The sequence below is a fragment of the Lolium perenne genome, chromosome 4 (assembly GCF_019359855.2).
Source record: "Lolium perenne isolate Kyuss_39 chromosome 4, Kyuss_2.0, whole genome shotgun sequence".
In the NCBI taxonomy this organism is placed as follows: domain Eukaryota; kingdom Viridiplantae; phylum Streptophyta; class Magnoliopsida; order Poales; family Poaceae; genus Lolium; species Lolium perenne.
In genome coordinates this window covers 255,770,961-255,792,011 of record NC_067247.2, presented here as the reverse complement: position 1 = coordinate 255,792,011, position 21,051 = coordinate 255,770,961, and the positions used below count along the sequence as shown (strand labels likewise).

Below are 21,051 nucleotides of genomic sequence, written 5' to 3'. Positions count from 1 at the left end.
TTGGCATCCTCCAAGCTCGTTGGGCTATCGCCAGACACCCTGCTAGAGCATGAAGTGTGCAAACTCTGTGGGAGGTGATGACCGCTTGTGTAATCATGCATAACATGATTATTGAGGTAGAGCAGGATGATTCACTGTTTGATAATGAGTGGGATGGTTAGGGAGAGGTTGTTACTCCTCAAGATGGTCCGGCATCATTCCAGGATATCCTCCATGTGCACCACGAAATTCGGGATCTAGCTGTACATAACCAGCTCCAGGCTAATTTGGTGGAGCACATGTGGCAGCATGTTGGCAACAATGCTGCAAACAACAATGAAGTAAATCCCGAAGGATCTCAAAAAAAAAAAAATCCCGAAGCCTAAAGCATTTGTATTATTTTTACATTTTATTTGAATAATACTTTGTCATTGAATACGTGGACAATGAACTTATGTAATAAATCTTAAGCATTTAAACTTATTTATATATTTATTATGATTAATTATGTTTTTATAGTGAATTTAGAGGCAAATAGCAACTATATGGCGCTGTGATCCAAATCTGCCGCGTTGGACGCAGCGCGCGACCCAAACGGACACGCGGACGCGAGGCTCCGTCCACGTATTCGCGTGGTCACCCAAACGATCCAAAACGGACGATCCATCGTGTCCGTTTGGATCGCAGCCTTGAAGATGCCCTTATATAGTGGCTAAAGTTCGGTTAGCGTCTTTCACTTAATGAATCACGCGTTTTTCAAAGCATTACTCTTCCTGCTTGTATTAGCTTGCGGCTAGTGATTGTTGGGCTAACCTCGCTCACGGCTCCTTATTCCTGGTCTTGGGCTTCTCTCTGGGCTCTCGTATAGGTAGCGCGAGGCAGGGTCTTGACAGAGTACAAGTTGTTCCTTGTGGCGGCGCGTGAGAGGGCACGAATTCGGAAGTACGATCCTCCCCGCGTCTCAGCCTTCCCCTCCCTGATCGAGGTAACAGAATTTCTTCATCGCAAAATCTATCAATGGTGGTGGTATTTCTTCACCTCTAAAAATTTCTGCTACTAGAAATCCGTACAGTTCGTGCGTTCCTCAAATGCACCCCAAATCCCTCAAGTATTTCTAGGTTTCCTTGTTTTGGAATCTTACTGCTAGAATTCACCTGCGAATCGAACTTCTGTGAGCTGACAGAGTAGGAGATAGTTCTTGGCAAGGTACCGAGGAGGTTTATGTAAGGGGTAAATATGCATGCTCAAGTTTGCGTCGCGTTTTTTACTCCTCTACCCATTGTTATCAGACTTAATTTAGTGTTATAAGACTCTCATACTTCTTGTTCTTGTAATTTTTCTTCGCATGTGGATCGTTTTATTTATTTGAGAAACTTCTTATGGGGATTTGCTTGGAATTGATACTAGTAGTTTTGCATGATGTCATTTCCAGGGTATGGAGTCATCAGATTGCGAGTGCGGTACTGATGAATCTAAAGGCGCATATGGGGGTGATGTCAAAATGGGAGAGGTTCCGGAGAATCCGAGTTGTAAGCTGATTGACATCAACCGCTGTATCGATCTCCTGAGGCTTGTCTTCAAACAAGGGATGGCTTTTCTGGATAATGGATCAGGGGCAGGTCTGCTGGAGAGGATGCTCGTGGGCATGCCGGGTTACGTAGTCGATAAGATCTTTGAGAACCCTGCTGTTGCACAGCGCGATGCTCCTGGTCGAATGCGGGTGATGACGCCTACTCTCGAGACTGATATCGCGCACACATTCGCGAAAGAAACAAGAAAGGCTATCACCAAGGAGATCCAGGGTGACTTCTTTGGGATATATGTTGATGTGTGCTCCCAGCGTAATACCGGGAGAAACTACATGGTTCTTTTTGCACGGTATGTCAACGGCAAGGGAGATGTTGTGGAGAGGCTTCTTGGGATTGTGCCGGAACCTCATGTCTCTGGTCCATCTCTTAAAGTGGCAGTGCATTCGATGCTTTCAGAAGCTGGACTGAGCTCGTCGAGTATGCGTGCGCAAGGTTATGGCTTGGGGCAGTATGATGGTGAAGTTCTAACAGAGCTGAAATCATTGTTCACTGGTGAAAATGCATCTGCACACTATGTGCATCCGCACGTCTGCCCACTGCACTCGCTTCTCATAACCGCTTCTTTTGCCCAATTTGATGTTTACGAACTTTTCAAGCTTGTTGATATGCTGTCCAATCTAATTGAAGATTCCCCTCAGTTCAATGAAAAGCTACGCACCCTTGTCCAAGAGAGAGGGCTGAATCTGGACAATGATCTTGGGAAGGCCGGTGAAACAAACTGGGGTTCATACTATGAGGCGATCGTAAAATTTGCAGCATATTTCTCTCCTATTTGTGATGCACTTGACTTTGTGGGAGAAGTCTCAAGTAGAGATACAAAATTCGTGATATACGAGATATGTGGACGATTGTCCTATGACCTTGTCTTTGCCTTGCTCCTGATGCAAGATGTACTGGGAGTCACAAACGAGTTGTCACTGGCCTTGGACAGGAAAGACTGGGATGCTGACCACTGTGTGGCTCTTCTCCAGGAGTCCAAGAAACAGCTTCAGGTGATGAGGGATGAGGGGTGGCCACCTTTTCTCAACAAAGTCGGCATGTTTTGCAATGAGAATGATGTTGATGTGGTCACCATGGGAGAGAAATTCAAGAAGAAAGCATGGAGAGTTGATGAACCTACAGCAGTGACAAACCTGGATTATTACCATGTGGATTTCTTCCAGCAGGTAATGAACAGCCAACTCAAGGAGCTCGATAGGCGGTTTACCAAGGAAAGCTGGGAGTTGGTTCTCCTCGCATCCCACCTGAATCCACGCAATTCCTTTCGATCTTTCGACAAGGACAAGCTTGTGGGGTTTGCTCGGCTCTACGCATCCGAGTTCTCTGATTATGACATAGCTGCGCTCGATCTGGAGCTTCAAGCCTTCATAACAGATGCGAGCTCTGACACCAGGTTTTCTAGAATGAACATGCTGAGCGACCTTTCTGTACTGATGGTGGAGACGGGCAAGAATGTTGCATATCCACTGGTTTATCTACTTGTGAAACTGGCGCTGATCCTTTCTGGAACACCTACTACCGTTAAGGCAACATCCACAGCACTCAAGTTCATAGATAACACGATGAGGGAAGACCCATGCAACCAGTGGATCAGTGACTGCTTACTGCTGTACCTGGAGCCTGACGTAGTTAAAAGCATCACCAATGATGTTGTGATTGCATCTCTCTGAGGCTATTGATATTATTATTAGGGCTAGTGAAGCTGTTGCCTAGTGTTTTTTTGTTGCAGTAGTTAGTTCTCTACCAAGATTAAACTTCTTAGCTAGCAAGTGCTTTGAAGTCCTGTCATCCATGTGCTGATGTGCTCTCTGTTCTGCCTGCATGTTTGCATCATGTGTCCCATTAACTGATGGACACTGGTCAGTTTGCATCTGCAGCTTTCATGTTGAAGGAACTTACGACTTCTTGCTTGTTTAGGATTTGTTATATTTCCCTTGGTCAAATTTTGACATATTCAGCTCATAGCTCGCACTTGAATGCAGAGGACACCGAGTGACACTGACAGCTCCGAAACTCTGCTCCGGGGAGTGGTATACTATGAAAAATCTTTGTGTTCACCCTTTTGCCATTTAAAGTATTTCGTTCCAGCTTTACACAGGAAGTCTGTGACAAGCATTGCATTACTTATGTTGGTACCATGCATGTGCACTGCCTTGGCAACATAATCACAATACATTGGACTGACGGACAGGAGGAAATCAAGCAAGAAATAAACCACCTCTATTAGCTTCCGTTTTCTGTTCCGCGATAGCTCTCCAATAACATGAACAGGTTCAGGGCGCACATGCACATTATTGAATCGATAACCCCCATTATTTCAAATACTCGGTTTTCTGTTCACTATACCACTTTCACAAATAACCTCCCAGGTTACTGAATCCATAACTCCCAGGCTCCCTGGAAGTTGGCCCATAGAATAACAAACAAATGCCAGGAATGTCTACACAAATCATTATGCCTCGGCATTCCTGGGTATTGGTACTCCTAACCCCGCTGTCAGGACTTTGTATGCGTTCTGGACTTGTCTTGTGACAGGACCAATTTTCCCATCACCAATGTCACGCCCGTCAATCATCACGACCTGTTGTAATTCAGAATATGTCAGAAATGATGTATCATCTGTAGGATGTCGTAACACTAGTGACAGGTTCTTAGTTGGAGTACCATTGTTGTATTCTGATTATGGAAAAATGGAGAAACCTAGTAAAATGACTCTTAAGAAAAGATACTAGTAGGCAGTGCGGGAAAAATATGGCCATCTAAGTAGACTTCCTTGAAAAGGACAATCCTTGTAAAACAGGACCATACAGTGCAAAAAAAAGTAAGCTCACCGGTGTAATTTCGCCCATTGTTCCAGTTGTCCACACCTGCATGTGAAAACCACATTACAAAGGTGCAACTTCCATATAGAGTTGAACGTATCAATGAAATAGTGCATTATAACAAACTGTAGTATTTGAAAATATGCAAACTGTCTTATTAGAGTAGTTCGTGAACAAGGAGATGTATGAAGTTAAAAGTTCTACTAAAACAAGATTCAAGTTTGCATGATTCATTCTAAAAAAATAACACATGCATGTAACTGAGACTTTTAACTATAGAATCATTTAAGTTTATTAACAATCACGAGGAAACTAAAACCTACACAGAATGGAAAAGATATAATTTAAAATTTAAAATTCTTAATAATTAAAAACATGTTTCTGCTATTTCATTCGTTTAATTTAGTAGGCAAATGCAAATTTCAGTACAAAGGAAAATATACAGTTCCATAGGAAAAAAAACCCTCAGTAGAAGAAAAAAGGGCAAGATGAAATGTCCATAAAATAAAATATCTAACCTCATCTGCAGCATGAAATTCAGATAGACTAATTCGCCGTTCATGTAGTACCAGGTTTTCTTTGACAACAAGATCCATGACCTGTTATTTTCATATGATATGATAAATATTAACTTCAGTAAAAATGAACATTGGGGTTTTCTGTCGAACCATGTATGTTAACCCTAGAAATGGCAGAACAATTCAGTATTGAGCTAACAAATTTCCTCTTCCATGCATGTAGGTAACGGCAATATATTTCTGCAAATCATAATGCAGCAATACCTATTCATAACATCTTCTACAGAATGTAACAGCAGACAAAGATTTTCTAGTACAAGTTTTCAAGTAAAACGGGAAAAAAAAGAACAGAGACCACTATCCAAATAAGGCAATTGGGTAGAATCTGCAGAACACATAGAGGAAGATACTAATGCTTCACATTTATGATAACTTCCCACTTTCGCATTTCGAATATTTTACGTTTTTTTTCAAAGATAGTAGTTCAGAGCATGCCCATAATCAAAAACCTCAGTGTCTCCATGATGGAATAAAAAAGACAGAAATTGGTCGTTCTCAAAATTGCATTGGGATCTCTTTATCAAAGTGAGAAGAATAATTTATTTGGCATAATTCATAATAGTTTTATTTTACCCATAAGTCGTCTTACCATGAGCAGATTGTATCCACTGGACAAATAGTCTTTTTTAATCAAGATTTTCTTTTGTTTACATGTTTTCTTTATATAGTAATTCGACCTATTGCTCCAGATCACCATTTACTAGAGTGATAAGAATCAGAAGGATTTAATTACGCACTCATTACTTGAATGTAAGTCTTTTAGTACATATGTAGCTGTATGAAGTACAGGTTTATGATTTGAGTTCAGTACTGCACTACTGCTAAACAACTTCGGGCGTTGAAATAAGAATTGGCAAACAACACGATAGGACAGAAAATCTCAAGTTTTCGTGCATGCCATTTCAATGGGAGGGAACCACTTCTGTAAAATTGTTCCAAGTATTTCCAACTGGAAGATGATTAGACTTACAGTTGCACGTGTAATTCCTGGAAGGCAGTAGTCAGCATGAGGTGTCAGCACAATGCCCTTCTTAACCATAAACTGCAGTTGGCACAGGCATTTGTTAGAACAACCATATTACGAATATTGAGCTATTCCAGCTGATGATATAGTACATACTATACTATGTACGCTTACAATGTTTGTTGCATTTGTTTCTGATACAAAACCATCTTGATCTAGCATGATAGCATCCTGAGCCTGTGCAAGATTACCCTCTATCTGCACAAAAGCAAAATTGTTTGAGGCCCAGTACAATTTTCAATGCCTTCATTTTAGATAAAATTCAAGGAGCTTGTTAGATACTTAGATTATGGCTTCTAATCTGAAGAAAAATTACCTTTGCCAGAATGTTGTTAATAAGATTGTTGTGATGTATCTTTGAATCTACACTCTGAAACAAGTCATGAGAACAGCCAAGGTCAATGTTTGTTAAATGAAGAAACGATAAAATTAGACTCTGCATTCAAAAACTTCACATGTGCGAAACCAAAAGCCTTTTTTTTAAAATGGATCTTACATTTGGAGAATTACGACGTGTGGTGGCAGTTGACAACTTTATCCCATGTGAGTTATCATAAACTGGTGGTTTCCACTCTGCAAGTACTGAAGAAAACAAAACATAAGGTCTTATTATTGTTGCATCGACAGTCTTCCAATGAAAATTGAATGGACCAAATAGAGCCACAACGGCATGCATCATTTCCCATAATAAAGTACAGCAAATACATAGACAGTGATACCACAACCAGGCACCACCAGTCATTATATTTTGGACTGAGATTAGTGAATTGACTCTACTGGTGCTTAAATATTTATATCATGCTAGTCTATCCATGTGCTATAGGATACTTAAATTGGGCAGAGGGCACAAACTAACACTGGTGTACATGTTTAAGCACATAAAACACATGAAAGAAAAAAAAAGTGGGATCAAAATTTGTACCAATCAGGGCACACCCATACAGATTGAAAGTAGGACTCATTCCAGATGTAACCTACAGTTAAGACATGCAATGAAGAAAATGAGTAAGGTCATGGAAAAAACGATTGCAAATACACACTATAGAAGTGACAATACTGATCAATCTATATCTGTAGTTTACCTTCTTCCCACGGGTGAGAGTGAGCCTTATATGTGCATTATTGAACATTCCATTCGCATTAAGAGTCTTAAATATTGCATCCTTAATCTGCATTAGAGCATGCACATAGTGAACAGTCAGTTCAATAGTTCAAACTTCAAAACAGGCCTTCAACTATCCTCTTAAATCAAAATCTGGAAATGCACTAGTATTTAAAATCTCGATAGAAGGATGCCCACCGAACAAGAAGAGACATGGTTCTTCTTGTAATACTATAAATAACATTTAAAATCTCAATAGAAGGATGCCTACCAAACAAGCAGAAGCATGGTTCTTTTTTGTAATACTATAAATAACATAGTGAGAAGCAGGTAATTAGAAGTAGTTACCCAATCACGACTGGGCACGTTGCTGAACGCCATAGCTTTTGTAGAATCAAACAATCTAGGAGAAAATAATAAAGAGGGTTACGGCATAGATCATAAGCAGAAAAGATATGGCAAGATAAAAATAAATAGAACAGTCACTACACCTATCCAAGTGTTCTTCAAGTTTGAATACTTTGCCATCGTATATACGCAATCCTTCCCACACAGCATCCCCTCCTTGTACAACGGAATCGAACACTGAAATCTTTACAACACAGATGATTAGAAAAAAGAATGGAAAGAACTGATCAGGTGTGACCAGCTTAATGTTGTACTAATTATTATTGCATAGCGAAAGTTACCAGTACATACCCTGGCACTATCACGTGGCAAAAGCTCATCTCCAACCCAAACAAGAATTTTTTTATTTTCTGGGACAGGAAGAGGAGGATCAGACTGTGGTGGTTGTAGGTGTCCTGCTGTTTTCCTTACATGGCGCTTCAGCATATTGTAAAAGGGCAAGCTTTGCTCAAGCAGGTCATAAAATGCAAATGGAAAAGTCTGCAATTAAATAAGCTCAATGTTAACAATGTTTTAATTGCCAAATAATACAGAAGCAAGATGAAGTCAACTGCATCTTGATAACCTGTTAGAGAGAACTTTTAAAATGAACGAAATTCAGTGGAAGGGTTAAATGGATGCCTAATTTTCTCAAAATACTCATGCTGCTCTGTATACTAGAACGAATTATGAGAAGGCCTTGCTACAAGAGCTAATAATTCTAGAGTTAATGTTTATCACCATGTCCTTACCACTACAAGTATGTCTGACTAACTATGCAAAGTTAACTACTCCTTCAGTCCCATAGTATAATATGTTATCACAACCCGCTAATTCATATATTGTTTGTGATAACGTCTTATATTGAGAGATACAGGGAGTAGAATATAGATGTACTAATAAAGTACTAAAATCAAGAAAGAAATTTCATGCAGGTTTACCATAGGGTAATGGCGGGATTTAGAGAAGCCCGTAGATTTGTGCACACTTTCATACCACCAAGGGGCCCAAATACCATCAAAGTCCCTGGGGCCAGCTTTCCATCTAAGAGTTGAAAACAATTCCAAATGACATAAGGAGCACATCACCTTCTTCTATGCGTGTTCTAAAATACATAATACTTGAGGACAGTGGAACTAATTTAAATATTATGCACAACACCCATACTTGAGCATTTGTGGCTGGAAAGGAATGCCCAGGTCTTCACAGAGTCCACTCAAGACAGCCTGCATTTGAAAGGCAAACAAACTGCATTGAATTGTATTGCGATTTGCAAATGTAGTTATTACAAAGGTACTGAACGATGTTATACCATCGAAATGGCTTCATGCATTCAAATGTTTAAATGTAACAAACATGAAAAACCATTGTAGACACCATCATTGCAAACCATAAAAACTGACGTGAATTCAAATATACGAGTTCGGTGTTTAGTAGTCCTAATAGCTTGACGATCTGCATTGCCAGGCCCTTCAAGACACCTACTACACATAATAACAGATGATTTGTGTAAATTCAATTCTATCAATTTGAATTAGCCTATCCTAATAGCTTGAGGACTGCAATGTGACGCTCTTTGAAACAGCCTACTATTAAGTAACAGCTGATCCTATATGCATATTTGTATTATTATTAGGTGCAGTGCAACAGATAATCCTGACAAAGATAAAAACCATTCGGACAACCAGCAATAGATTTACCTCAGGATCCCTTTGCAGATCATCTGCATCTATCACTGGTGGAGGGCTCCCAAGTTCACACAACTCACTGTATATTGCAACAAGTTCTGCTACACCGAGTTCCATGAAGGACGGTGGGACAACTTTATCAAATGATGGCTGAGGTATATGGAATGCTATTAGAAGGAGGTTTTTCACAATATGCAAAGTGTCAGAGAGAAAGTAACTTGTACAGAATTAGCAAATAGAACAGAACAAAACATCAACATGTGTGAGCTCTACTAAAACAAATGGGAGGCAAATACCAGGATATTTAGAGGGTTGCGTATCAATATGAAATGTTTTCCCTTCTTCATCAGGTCTGCTGTGAGGTTAGGGAGGCGCTGCTTCGCAATGTGCTACACATAAAAGTGAAAAAAAAAAGATCCATGAAGAACAATTGACTAACTTATAGAGCTATCTGCTGATACTTTGAGAAGTGAAAGCACACCTTGCAATAACGATATTTTTTCTCCCCTGGCCCGAAAATCACTTCTTTGACAACTTTATTGCCATCGGGATCCTGCACTGGAAATGCTCAAATGTCTGAACTATACCTAAGGCAGAATTCATATCGTGGTAGTACCGAAATTTGATGGTATGCAAAAGAGGGAAACAAGATCATGGCGCACGATGGGACACAAGAAGCATCGTTCAAGTCTTACCATTTTAGAGAGAAGCTCCTCGCGGTAGGGCCTGTCGACGCCAGTGACGCGCAGGAAGTTGGCGTAGAGAGGCTCGTCGAGCACATCCATGTCATCCCTCTAGAGCAAGCCAAATTAAAGACAGAGCTCGTCAGTTGAGAACCCCGGTACCCAAAATCGAAGACCCAGAGCTGGCATGATTTGATGATTAGATGTACTCCGTAAGCAGCTAAACAACTCGTTGCAGCAATAAGCTTTTAGTTCCAACAATTTCGCAAAAGAAAAGCTTTTAGTTCCAGTCCTATTAATTCAACGCGAAACGGGGCGCAAGGGCAAGGCAGCATAAGCAGTTGACTGAAGACATGCAACATTGGGCTCTCATCTCTTATCCGGTGACCTCAGAGTTTGCACGCGGAGCCAATCGGGAAACAGAGCAACAGATTGATTCACACACCGGACCGCAGTGGGCGAGGGGGTGGGGATTGGGGCGGAGGGAAGAGGAGGGGAGGCTGTGACTCACTTGGGAGAAGGAGTACATGAGGCTGGTGCTGAGGGAGCGCGGCGCCGACCAGGCATGGATCACCTCCGGCGACGACGCCATTCGCTCAGAGTCGGAGCTTCTTGCCTGGATTCGGTAGGATTCTTCTGATCCGATGACGGCGATGAGGAGATGATTAGGAGTGGGCAGTGGCAGTGGCCAGACGCGGCGTGTGAGGGACCTGCTGCGCTGGTGGATTACAGGGAATGGACTTTTTTTTCCATTATCTTTTTGCGAGAAAGAGAAGAACGGACAAGAATAAACATTTTTAAACAATGGCAAAATGGCGTGTCCACTGTCAACTTGTGCATAGGACTGTTAATCCTCCATCGTTGCAGCTTTGCCCAACTGACGGGATGGGTTCTACACGTTGCAATGCCATGTTTTTTGCAGATATGCCCCTCCCCCTCTTCATATATTTAAAAGGTATCCCTTCCCAATGCAATTGCTAAACATTTCGAGTAAATCAAAAAAGAACTACCATATTTTTAGGTTAACTAGTCACTACCTATTTTAGTTTCTTTTTTCAAAAAAAAAACTATCAAATCTGAGGCATGCCGATACAAATCGAATTAATGTCCGTTTGAGAGCATGTAGACAGCAGTCCAGACATGTGGGGCCCATTTGCCAGGCTAAGTTGGCAGCGCACATGGACAAAATAGCGAGGTGGATGTGGGACCCACCTATCAGGCCCTGTATTTCCCTTCCCAATGATTTGGAGTGGCCAGTGGCGAGGGACGGGGATTCAGTGACTTGGAAATAGCATGTCCGTTGTAACTAGCCCCCTCTCATCAACTCTCCACTGGCCATCCAACGGCCCAAACGAATCAACAAGAGCTGACTACACGAGTCCCATGCATAGAACGTCTCGATGTCTGGGTGGAACAGAACACATCGAGGGCGGCAGGATTTGGGGATTTCACGGGAGTTCTTGTGCTTGTTCCCACCATGCCGCTGCAGAGGAGAGAACAAGGCGGCGAGGAAGGAGCCCGCCACGGAGTTGTGGAGGGTGAAAGTGCATGAAGCCCATGTGTGTGGTTTTGGTAATTAATGATAATAATCCCTATGGACTAATGGTTGCATTGAGTTGTATTTATAGAGTTGTCCATAGTCAATGCTGAACCATATGTTGGCTTCAAGGTTGCAATAAGAAGCAAGTGAAGAAGATCAAGTAACAAGTATGTCTTGAAGACGAAGATGAAGTGAGCCCTCAAGTGTATCGTTAAGACATCAACATAAGGAAGAAATAAGAAATGGTGTGCAAGTTCAAGATGATCCATCTCGAGGAGATAATGAGATTGAAGCTTTCCATGGTGATCATGGATATGTGAAGATGCGCCTAAGAAGAAGCTCTCCCATAGTGGATCATGAGGAAGCAATTCGCAAGACATCATCAAGCAAGCACACTCAAGAAGGGTGTTCCATCTTGTTGCGGTCAAGATCTTCATCATCGATCTCAAGTGGAATGCGCAAGATTAAGGTTTGGTCTTGGTAGGGTCTCTTTCTTACCGGTCTCGTTGTTTAGTTGGGAGACCGAGTTATAGGTTAGTTGATGCACTATCAAGAGACTCTCGAGTGAGTAACTCGGTCTATCGTTCGGAGAGAGCTCAAACCTTTGCATCCTTGCATCATCTTTCTTGGTTATTATTTGAATTTTATCCATATGAGTGTTTTAAAGCTTTTTCTTATTCTCATGACAAGCTCTAGTTCATCGAAAATGGATTCCACATGGTTTACTTGTTGCGTTTTTTATATTGGAGTTTTTCCGGTTCTTTCTATTGAGAGGTTTCACCTCTAAATTCATTGAAAAATATATTACAATTGTTCTTGAGATTTTATCTCCTTTTGGGCTAGCTCTTGTCATCCTCTTTCCATCAAAATTGGTTTCACCTAAATCTGGGTTTCCTAACTCAAGTTGTCCCATTTTCCCTATTGGAGGTGTTATCGGTTTGGCTCTTATAGATAGAGTAAACCTTTACCCATTTGGTCTTATGCTCCCTTGTAGGAATATGATGGTTCTCTACATGATCATGTAGGGCTCTTTGTTGTGATTCCAACGAGCCCAAGTTCATCAAACTCGGAGTTCGTATGTGAAAATAGCGGCTTTCAGTGTGTGGTTTCTGTGTAGTCCGGCCATGGCCGGACCAGTCCGGCCCTTGGTCCAGCCAAATTCCAGAGAGCACGAAAATTGTTCCCGGAATGGTCTGGCCATGGATGGCGTGTCCTACCGGACAGAGTCGTCTGGCCATGGCGGGAAGGTCTGGTTGCGGTGTGTTTCCACTGGTTAGATTCCGTTTTGGGGGTTATATATGACCCCTTCTTCCCCATTGAGCTAGTTGCTTCTTCTACTCTCTCTCTGTACTACGTTGTTGAATTTTAGAAGCTCCCTCTTCCTGTAACCCCTCCATGATTCTTGCTCATATTTAGGAAAATAGAGAGAAGATCTAGATCTACATCTTGACTAAACAAATCCCTCTCTTTGTGAGGGGAATCCACTAGATCTAGATCTTGGAGAAATGTGGTTTGACTTCTCCATGTGATACGTGGAGGTGAAAGTTCGTGAGATATTCTCTTCGGGAGCTTCTTCCTCTTGGATTTTTGGACCGTAGACGGCAGGATTTGGGGATTTCAGGTGGCGAGGAAGGAGCCCGCCACGGAGTTGTGGAGGGTGAAAGTGCATGAAGCCCATGTGTGTGGTTTTGGTAATTAATGATAATAATCCCTATGGACTAATGGTTGCATTGAGTTGTATTTATAGAGTTGTCCATAGTCAATGTTGAACCATATGTTGGCTTCAAGGTTGCAATAAGAAGCAAATGAAGAAGATCAAGTGACAAGTATGTCTTGAAGACGAAGATGAAGTGAGCCCTCAAGTGTATCGTCAAGACATCAACATAAGGAAGAAATAAGAAATGGTGTGCAAGTTCAAGATGATCCATCTCGAGGAGATAATGAGATTGAAGCTTTCCATGGTTATCATGGATATGCGAAGATGCACCTAAGAAGAAGCTCCCCCATAGTGGATCATGAGGAAGCAATTCGCAAGACATCATCAAGCAAGCACACTCAATAAGGGTGTTCCATCTTGTTGCGGTCGAGATCTTCATCATCGATCTCAAGTGGAATGCGCAAGATTAAGGTTTGGTCTTGGTAGGGTCTCTTTCGTACCGGTCTCGTTGTTTAGTTGGGAGACCGAGTTATAGGTTAGTTGCTGCACTATCAAGAGACTCTCGAGTGAGTAACTCGGTCTATCATTCGGAGAGAGCTCAAACCTTTGCATCTTTGCATCATATTTCTTGGTTGTTATTTGAATTTTATCCATATGAGTGTTTTAAAGCTTTTTCTTATTCTCATGAAAAGCTCTAGTTCATCGAAAATGGATTCCACATGGTTTACTTGTTGTGTTTTTTTATATTGGAGTTTTTTCTGGTTCTTTCTATTGAGAGGTTTCACCTCTAAATTCATTGAAAAATATATTCCAATTGTTCTTAAAATTTTCTCTCCTTTTGGGCTAGCTCTTGTCATCCTCTTTCCATCAAAATTGGTTTCACCTAAATATGAGTTTCCTAACTCAAGTTGTCACATTTTCCCTATTGGAGGTGTTATCGGTTTGGCTCTTATAGATAGGTTAAACCTTTCCCCATTTGATCTTATGCTCCATTGTAGGAATATGATGGTTCTCTACATGATCATGTAGAGCTCTTTGTTGTGATTCCAACAAGCCCAAGTTCATCGAACTCGGAGTTCGTATGTGAAAATAGCGGCTTTCAGTGTGTGGTTTCTGTGTAGTCCGGCCATGGCCGGATCAATCCGGCCCTTAGTCCAGCCAAATTCCAGAGAGCACGAAAATTGTTCCCGGAATGGTCTGGCCATGGACGGCGTGTCCGACCGGACAGAGTTGTCTGTCCATGGCGGGAAGGTCTGGTTGCGGTGTGTTTTGTCAACACCCGGTTTTTTAAGTCCAGGTGCCTATTATGTCATACATCGCAATCTCAGAAATATTATTTTTGCGAGGCATAATAGATTGATATCACAGAACATCATTCATTACAAACCATAATTGTCTTACATCGAAGGATCACATGATCCAGTCTTAATACAACATAGTGGATCTAGACATCCAAATACAAAACACATAGCGGAAGAGAAGTAGTGGTCGCGGTCCATCTGTTCCACAGGCAACTTTTGACATCGGGAGTGTTCCTAGTTATCGTAGACGTCTTGCTGTCCATCTTCATGGTATTGGTTCTCCTCTTCATAGTCTGGCCATTTGAATAGCCAGGGACAAAGCCATGAGTACTTTAAAGTACTCGCAAACTAATACTAGTGTAAGCACTATCAACTATAGTAAGGGGGTTCTAAGCTCTAGGTTTATTTGCATAAAGCCAGTTTTATTTCATAAGCACTTTAGTAGTAAAAGACTTTATTTGCCTAACTAACTCAAGTGGGAACATTAGTGTCATTCCCACAACTCTGTGTGATCAATTCAAATTCACCTTTCAAGTTCAAGTCACAAGTCACCCTTCACATGTCACATTTTTGAAATTGGTCTGATGATGGAACAGTATGGCCTTTCCAACCGTCCATAACCGTGGACACGGCTATTCGAATAGGTTTACACTCTGCAGAGGTTGTACACTTGTGCCACAACTTTTGATTACATCCGTCAGGGATAACCCTGAATAATCATACTCAGTATGCGGATCATCAACCATAACCTTTAACTTACATATCCTAGTATAGGCACCTCTCCCCATGAGCTTGGCCTCCCAGTGAAGACAAACCGTCAACCTGGAAACTGCACATGGCTTGGGCCGGACATTCACCTCATTTCACGTCATTTCACATCACTTCACTTTCAACGGAGGCAGCCTCGGCATAACCCCTATGACGCTTGTTTAGAGGGAACCCATACTAAAATATATAAACTTCCAGTTAAGCCCTACCCATAATCAGGTATTGTGGGGGTACTTATAAAATTGGAATGGTATCGCATCCAAACCCAATCATCAGTTTTTATCGAATTCATCATGTCATTCAAGTCACATTCACCTTCAAAATCTTTCAATAGAATGACTCATCATTCCAAGGTTTTCAAAGTCATTTCAGTTCACATGTTCCCATCTAGAGTAGTCACTTTTAGTTCTTAGCACTAGCAACTAGTCATGAGGGGTACTAATCAACTTGTAGCTTTCTAGGCTAAGTGTGATGCTCTTGTACTACTCCATATCTAGACCAAGTGAATCATGAATCAAAAGTAAACTTTGATAAACCAAATTCAAAAGTTTGTAAGGTAAAAAATTGGATTGGGATCATTAAGCATAAAGTATTATGTAAGAGTGCCTTGCTCTAGGAGAGCTTTGCACTAAGGTAGCTTGCAAGAGTATAGCTTGCCTTGGTTGGTGTAGTGATCAAAGTTCTCTTCCTCTTCTTCAAAGTAGACCTCCTCCTCCTGGTACTCCTCGGTACTAGCGTCTATAAACGAATACGAGGTATACAATCACCAAACAACTCTTAAGGCTAGGCTAAGCACACCAATGGTTCACACAAGCTATTCTAGCATCACAACATTATTCACATGTTGGTTGACTTTGTTTTCTTTTTATGAAAAATAATTTCCTCTCATTGAAATAATTATTAGGGTTGCTATTTAGGTTCTTTGAGAAATAATTTCCTCTCATTGAATCTTGTTAAGATTTAATCTCCTCAAATAATAAGGTATGAACACATGTTGACCAAGGTCAACACTTCATATTTATCATTTGGGAAAATGATTTAAATGAGGTATTACACCTCATGCAATTTAACACTTCCTTAGTAATAATTTAATATCACCAAATAATACAATATGAGATTATATAGACCAGGGTCAATACCTCATGTTGACTTACTTGAGACAAAGATTTAAATGAGAGGATACCTCTCATACTATTTAATAAATAATTTTGGGATAATTTAAATGGACTAGTAATAGCCACATAGCCCTTATTTATTCTAGCCCATGATCATATTAAACAACCATGTCATATTTTTACATATTCAGATAGACAATATGAAATGTGATTTTTGAGAGTTGGAATCAACTCAAAATCATTTATGGTTGATTTTTAATAAATGTTTGAAGTTTGAAAAGGCCATGCCTTGTTATTTTTACTAAATTATTTTTACAATGAATCTAGGGTTGAGACCAGTGTAGTTGTTTAGATAATTTCCTAAGCTTTCCAAATATATAAAATTCATAAAATTTGGCTTAGTAGATTTGATTCTATTAAATTTTGAATAAGGCATCAGTATTGAATTTGAATTAATTGAATTAAACCAAATTTGAATTAACGGGCCATGCGGGAAAAGAAAATGGGCCAGGAGAGAAAAAAAAGTTGGGCCGGCCCAGCAGTGTGTCTCGCACACGCGGGCCGTTCTGATGAGGGGCTCCTCCCGTCAGTGACTCCATAAACCCGAAGCGGTAAGGGAGAGAGGAGGCCGTAGGATTAGAGATGGATCGGACGGCGCACGAGCGTCGTCGTCGGCGACGAGCGTGGCTCACTGGCGCGGCGAGGGTGGGGGGTCGGAGAGCTCACCGGGCTCCGGCGAGGTGGGGCGTCGGCGGCGTTCGATGTTGTCGACGACGGCGAGGCGGATGGTGGTCGTGGGAGGGGCTGAGGTGGACTAATTCGATGGCTTGATCTGCGGTGGTTTCGCAGACTCCGGCGAGCGATTGGAGCTGCTCCGGCGATAATGTGGCGAGGGAGGTGGTCGAGGAGGCTCAGAAGGGATAGGGGAAGCGAATGGTGTGCTCATTTGAGGCCGGGGCTTCCCCCTTTTATAGCGGAGAGAGGTGGCCTAGGCGGAGCGGGCAGGTCATGGTGGCGATGGCGCTACGGGCGGCGAAGGGGCAAGGGAGTGGGCGTGGACGATGCAGTATGGCTTGGTGATCATCACGCGCGTGATGGAGAGGACGGGGGTGGACGGGAGCAGGCAGGCGACATCAAGGTCCGTGCGTGTACTGGCGGAAGGACGGTGACAATGGCGACGGCGACAGGCTGAGCGCGGGCCAGTGAGGTTGTCCAGGAGGGAGCTGGTGGTGTGGTGATGGCGCGTGCGAGAGGAGGGAGCGAGAGGAGGACGGTGTCAACGGGACGAGACGGGGCTCTGTCGTGTCCAGAGTGTGCCAGTGCACGCTCTGGCGCGCCGTGGCTGACATGGGCACGTCTGGGCACGTCGTGTCCTGGCAAATGCCGATGTCTCCGTGCTCGATGGCGAGTACCAGTGTGTCCAGTGAGGTGAGGGCGAGCTGAATGACATGGTGAGAGTGACCAGAGGGGTTGGAGAGGGAGTTGGCATGGTGAGTGCCATGATGGCTCGGCATGGCATGGTTTGATCATTTCCATGCTTTGATCATTGTCTCCAAGGCCTGGCATTGTGTACTGGGTGTGAGAGGAAGTCAATGATGACAAAAAGTGTGATGGTTTAGTCTAAGATCTGTTAGAAGATAAGTGTGTATGATCAATGTAGAATTATGCCCACCAAGTGTTTGATGTAATGGCCGAAAGAAATGAATTTTTGAATTTTTCAATTCTTTTTGGTGGAAGTGATTCAAATATTATTTGGCACAAGTGGGTGGTGGTGGTGTGCAAAATTGAGTTGATTTGTGAAAACCAAATGTGACATAATCTAGAATCTGATTCAATGTCACCACTTTGCATCCTTAGATTAAAGAATTGAGAATGAATTAGTCAAGGTGGTAAACACCAAAGTTGTTCACCTTGACGAGGTCTTGGATGAGGTGCAAAGAGTTGAGAGGGTTTATGACATAGGCATCCCCAATGGGCCTGCCGAAGATAGTACCCGGGGTTTATTGAAGGCCCACTACCCGAGGAATAAGAAGATTCAGAAGCCCAAGATATTGTTAAGGAAAGCTAGAGTTGTAATAGGAAGCATTATTTGTAATCTTGCGGGATGAGTTAGAAACTTTCCCGAACTCTGTAACTTGTACAATACGAATCCCTCGGCTCCGCCTCCTATATAAGGGGGAGTCGAGGGACAAAGAAAGCATCAAATCATTGTTTCTCAAACCCTAGTTTCATAATCGTCGAGTACTTTTCGGCTGAAACCTTCGAGATCTACTTGCCCTCTACTTCCAACTAAACCCTAGTCTACAACCCGTAGGCATTGACAAGTTAATACCTTGTCAATTGGCACCGTCTGTGGGAATTAGAGGCGTCAAGGATCCGATCTCGATGGCACGTTCAAGATCGTCGACTTCATCAACCGCAAGCAACGCGATGGATCGAGGTAAACAGATCGCAACTGGTCTTGTCGATTTTGTTCCTCACCCGCCCTCCCGTTTGGATGCATATGCGTATCTGGAGGAGCCTATGGAGATGACGTTTGGAAGATTTCACTTTCGCGTCGAGAAAGAGGGATCGTATCGTGTCGAAATTCCGATTTCGTCGGGATCGTCGGCGGTCGATTCCGATTTTTCAAGCTATACATCGTCAACCGAATCAGGAGAGGAAGAAACTTGGTCGTCACGCTTCATCAGCACCAGGGCAAGAGAAAAACTTGCCAAGATCTTCAGCGACATGTCGTTTGAGTCATCTGCGGACTCCTATATAAGCGATGGCTCAAGCAGTGTCGACAGCTACGACTTCATCGACAAATCTACTACAGTGGGCAAGGTCTTCGCCAATCTTCATGATGGTGTCACCAAACCCAACATAGATCTGAATACAAAGTATCATCAGATTTATGTCATCGGGGAGCCAAGTCGTGATCAGGAGGAAACATCTGAAGCTTTCGATGATTTGGGAAATCCATACGTCGATCCCTCTGATTTGCGACGAGGCCTAGGCAATAAATATATCGGGCCACAGCCGTGAGACAGAGTCCAACTTCCGCAAGCAGCATGGGATAGAGCCGCAAGGGCTATGGATGGCTCAGAACCAATGGCCACCACAGCCACGCCAGAAGAATTACAAGCATATCAATATAGGCTCGCACGAGCTGCAAGGGGAATTGGAAAAACAGACAGCTGAATTAAACAGAAGGAAGGAGGCAGCCTATGCATCAAGTAGGCGTAGGGCAGAGCTGAGTCGACAATCTAGAACTTCGGGTGATAGCCACAGGGAAGCTCGGAACAGAGCAAGATCAAGGTTACAAAACGTACCTGAAGGAGAAAGAGAGCACTTGGTTCAAAACCTCGACATGTCTTTTATGTCGATAGACACGAGAGGAAACATCATCCCCAAGACACCAGAAGCTAGGTATATGGCGACACAAGCTTTCATCCTTGCATCCAGACCACCCCCAGGAGATCCAAGGGAGGCATTGTATAACATGGCAATGGCAGGAGTTGGAGCCATGGGGACGGCGTTTGTATCAACACCTCCCGAAGGAACAGCAAGGCAAAATAGTCCACGACCTGCGGCAGCAACAGCAGCAGCTCCCAAAGGACCAAGTGGAGCAAGGGACACGGCAGCACAAGAAAGGGTCGACAGAGCGCGACAAAGCAGAAGGGAACATCGGCAGTCCCCAGAGCTAAACGACGAGGATATGTGTGGTTTGCCATGCTTCACAAGGAGAGTTCGAAAAACTCGAGTCCCTTCGGGATTCAAGTTACCTGATAACTTCAAGAAATTCGACGGCCTTCAAGATCCAGAGGATTGGCTAGTTGATTATCTCGAGACGGTGAAACTCACAGGAGGAACCAGAGCAACAGCTATGCAAAGCATCCAGGTGCATTTGAGTGGAGCCGCACGATCTTGGATAAAGAAACTTCCTCCAGGATCTATCGACAGCTGGGATAGCTTCGAGGACGTGTTCGTCAAGAACTTCCGGTCCACATGCAAAAAACCAGCGTCATTAGAGGAGTTGAGAGTGTGCCGACAAAAGCCAGACGAGCCAATGAGAAAATATATCCAAAGATGGAATATCATCAAAAACTCGGCAGAAAATATATCTGACGAGAGAGCAATAGATGCGTTTGTCGCAGGGATCAGGCATGGAGATTTTGTCGAGGATTTGGGGAGGACCAATCCAAAGACAGTATCCGCGTTAATGGAAATAACAAACAGATGGGCAGATGGAGAAGATGCTGTTCACAACAAACGGCATAGGTCGCCAGAGGAAGACCGCGGTCGAAATTATCAACCAAGGCGACGATTTCCTCGGCAGTACTCGAGCTATGACGCTCCAGGTCAAATCTCGGCTGGCTTCCGAGCAAGCGCCGGAGGAAACAACAGAGATGATTACCAGAGAAGCAATGAGCAACGAGGCAACAATAGAGATGACTCTCGAAACAATAGGCAAAATAGCGGGCCAAGGTTTCAAAGACCTTTCGTGTCTCCCGAAGAGATGATGAACGGGCCGTGTCAGATGCATTTTTTCCTCGACAGCAACGGAAAAAGACAGTCAGGACATCTGCAGCAGGATTGTAGAAATTTCCAGGCAATGTTAAGGTATGCAGGGCATGCTAATGCTCAGGCAGCACAGAGAAATCCTCGAGAACCCAGGAGTGAGATTCACTTGCCACCTCCTCCCGCGATTACGGACGACAATCGACATCAGCTCAGAATAGCGGCAGCACCAGCACCACCGCCTTACGTTGATCCTAACTCTAACGGAGCGGTCTCGATGATTCAGAAGGGAAGGCCATCCAATAGAGCTCAGAA

General features: G+C 42.9%; 2 protein-coding genes across 3 annotated transcripts; one reads left to right on the top strand and one right to left on the bottom strand.

Annotated features, from left to right (window-relative positions):
* The first annotated feature begins 747 nt into the window (after positions 1-747).
* LOC127332193 (uncharacterized) lies at positions 748-3,586 on the top strand. Its single transcript, XM_051358467.2, has 2 exons — positions 748-964; positions 1,412-3,586. Exon 2 carries the CDS (start codon positions 1,415-1,417, stop codon positions 3,236-3,238), a length of 1,824 nt encoding a protein of 607 aa, XP_051214427.1. The 5' UTR covers positions 748-964; positions 1,412-1,414; the 3' UTR covers positions 3,239-3,586.
* Positions 3,587-3,766: 180 nt separating this feature from the next.
* LOC127332194 (branched-chain-amino-acid aminotransferase-like protein 1) lies at positions 3,767-10,592 on the bottom strand. 2 transcript variants are annotated; one of them, XM_051358468.2, is made up of 19 exons: positions 10,364-10,592; positions 9,865-9,963; positions 9,651-9,722; positions 9,466-9,558; positions 9,182-9,319; positions 8,649-8,707; positions 8,423-8,525; positions 7,794-7,982; positions 7,586-7,686; positions 7,443-7,497; positions 7,075-7,161; positions 6,915-6,966; positions 6,489-6,574; positions 6,309-6,362; positions 6,107-6,190; positions 5,939-6,010; positions 4,909-4,989; positions 4,400-4,435; positions 3,767-4,149 (listed from the first exon to the last, which is right to left on the bottom strand). In XM_051358468.2, the coding sequence occupies exons 1-19, from the start codon at positions 10,442-10,444 to the stop codon at positions 4,021-4,023; spliced, it is 1,671 nt and encodes a 556-aa protein (XP_051214428.1). In that variant the 5' UTR covers positions 10,445-10,592; the 3' UTR covers positions 3,767-4,020. The 2 variants fall into 2 exon arrangements, with proteins under 2 accessions (XP_051214428.1, XP_051214429.1); XM_051358469.1 differs by lacking the exon at positions 10,364-10,592 and having other exon boundaries at positions 9,651-9,727.
* Between the last annotated feature and the right edge of the window lie 10,459 nt (positions 10,593-21,051).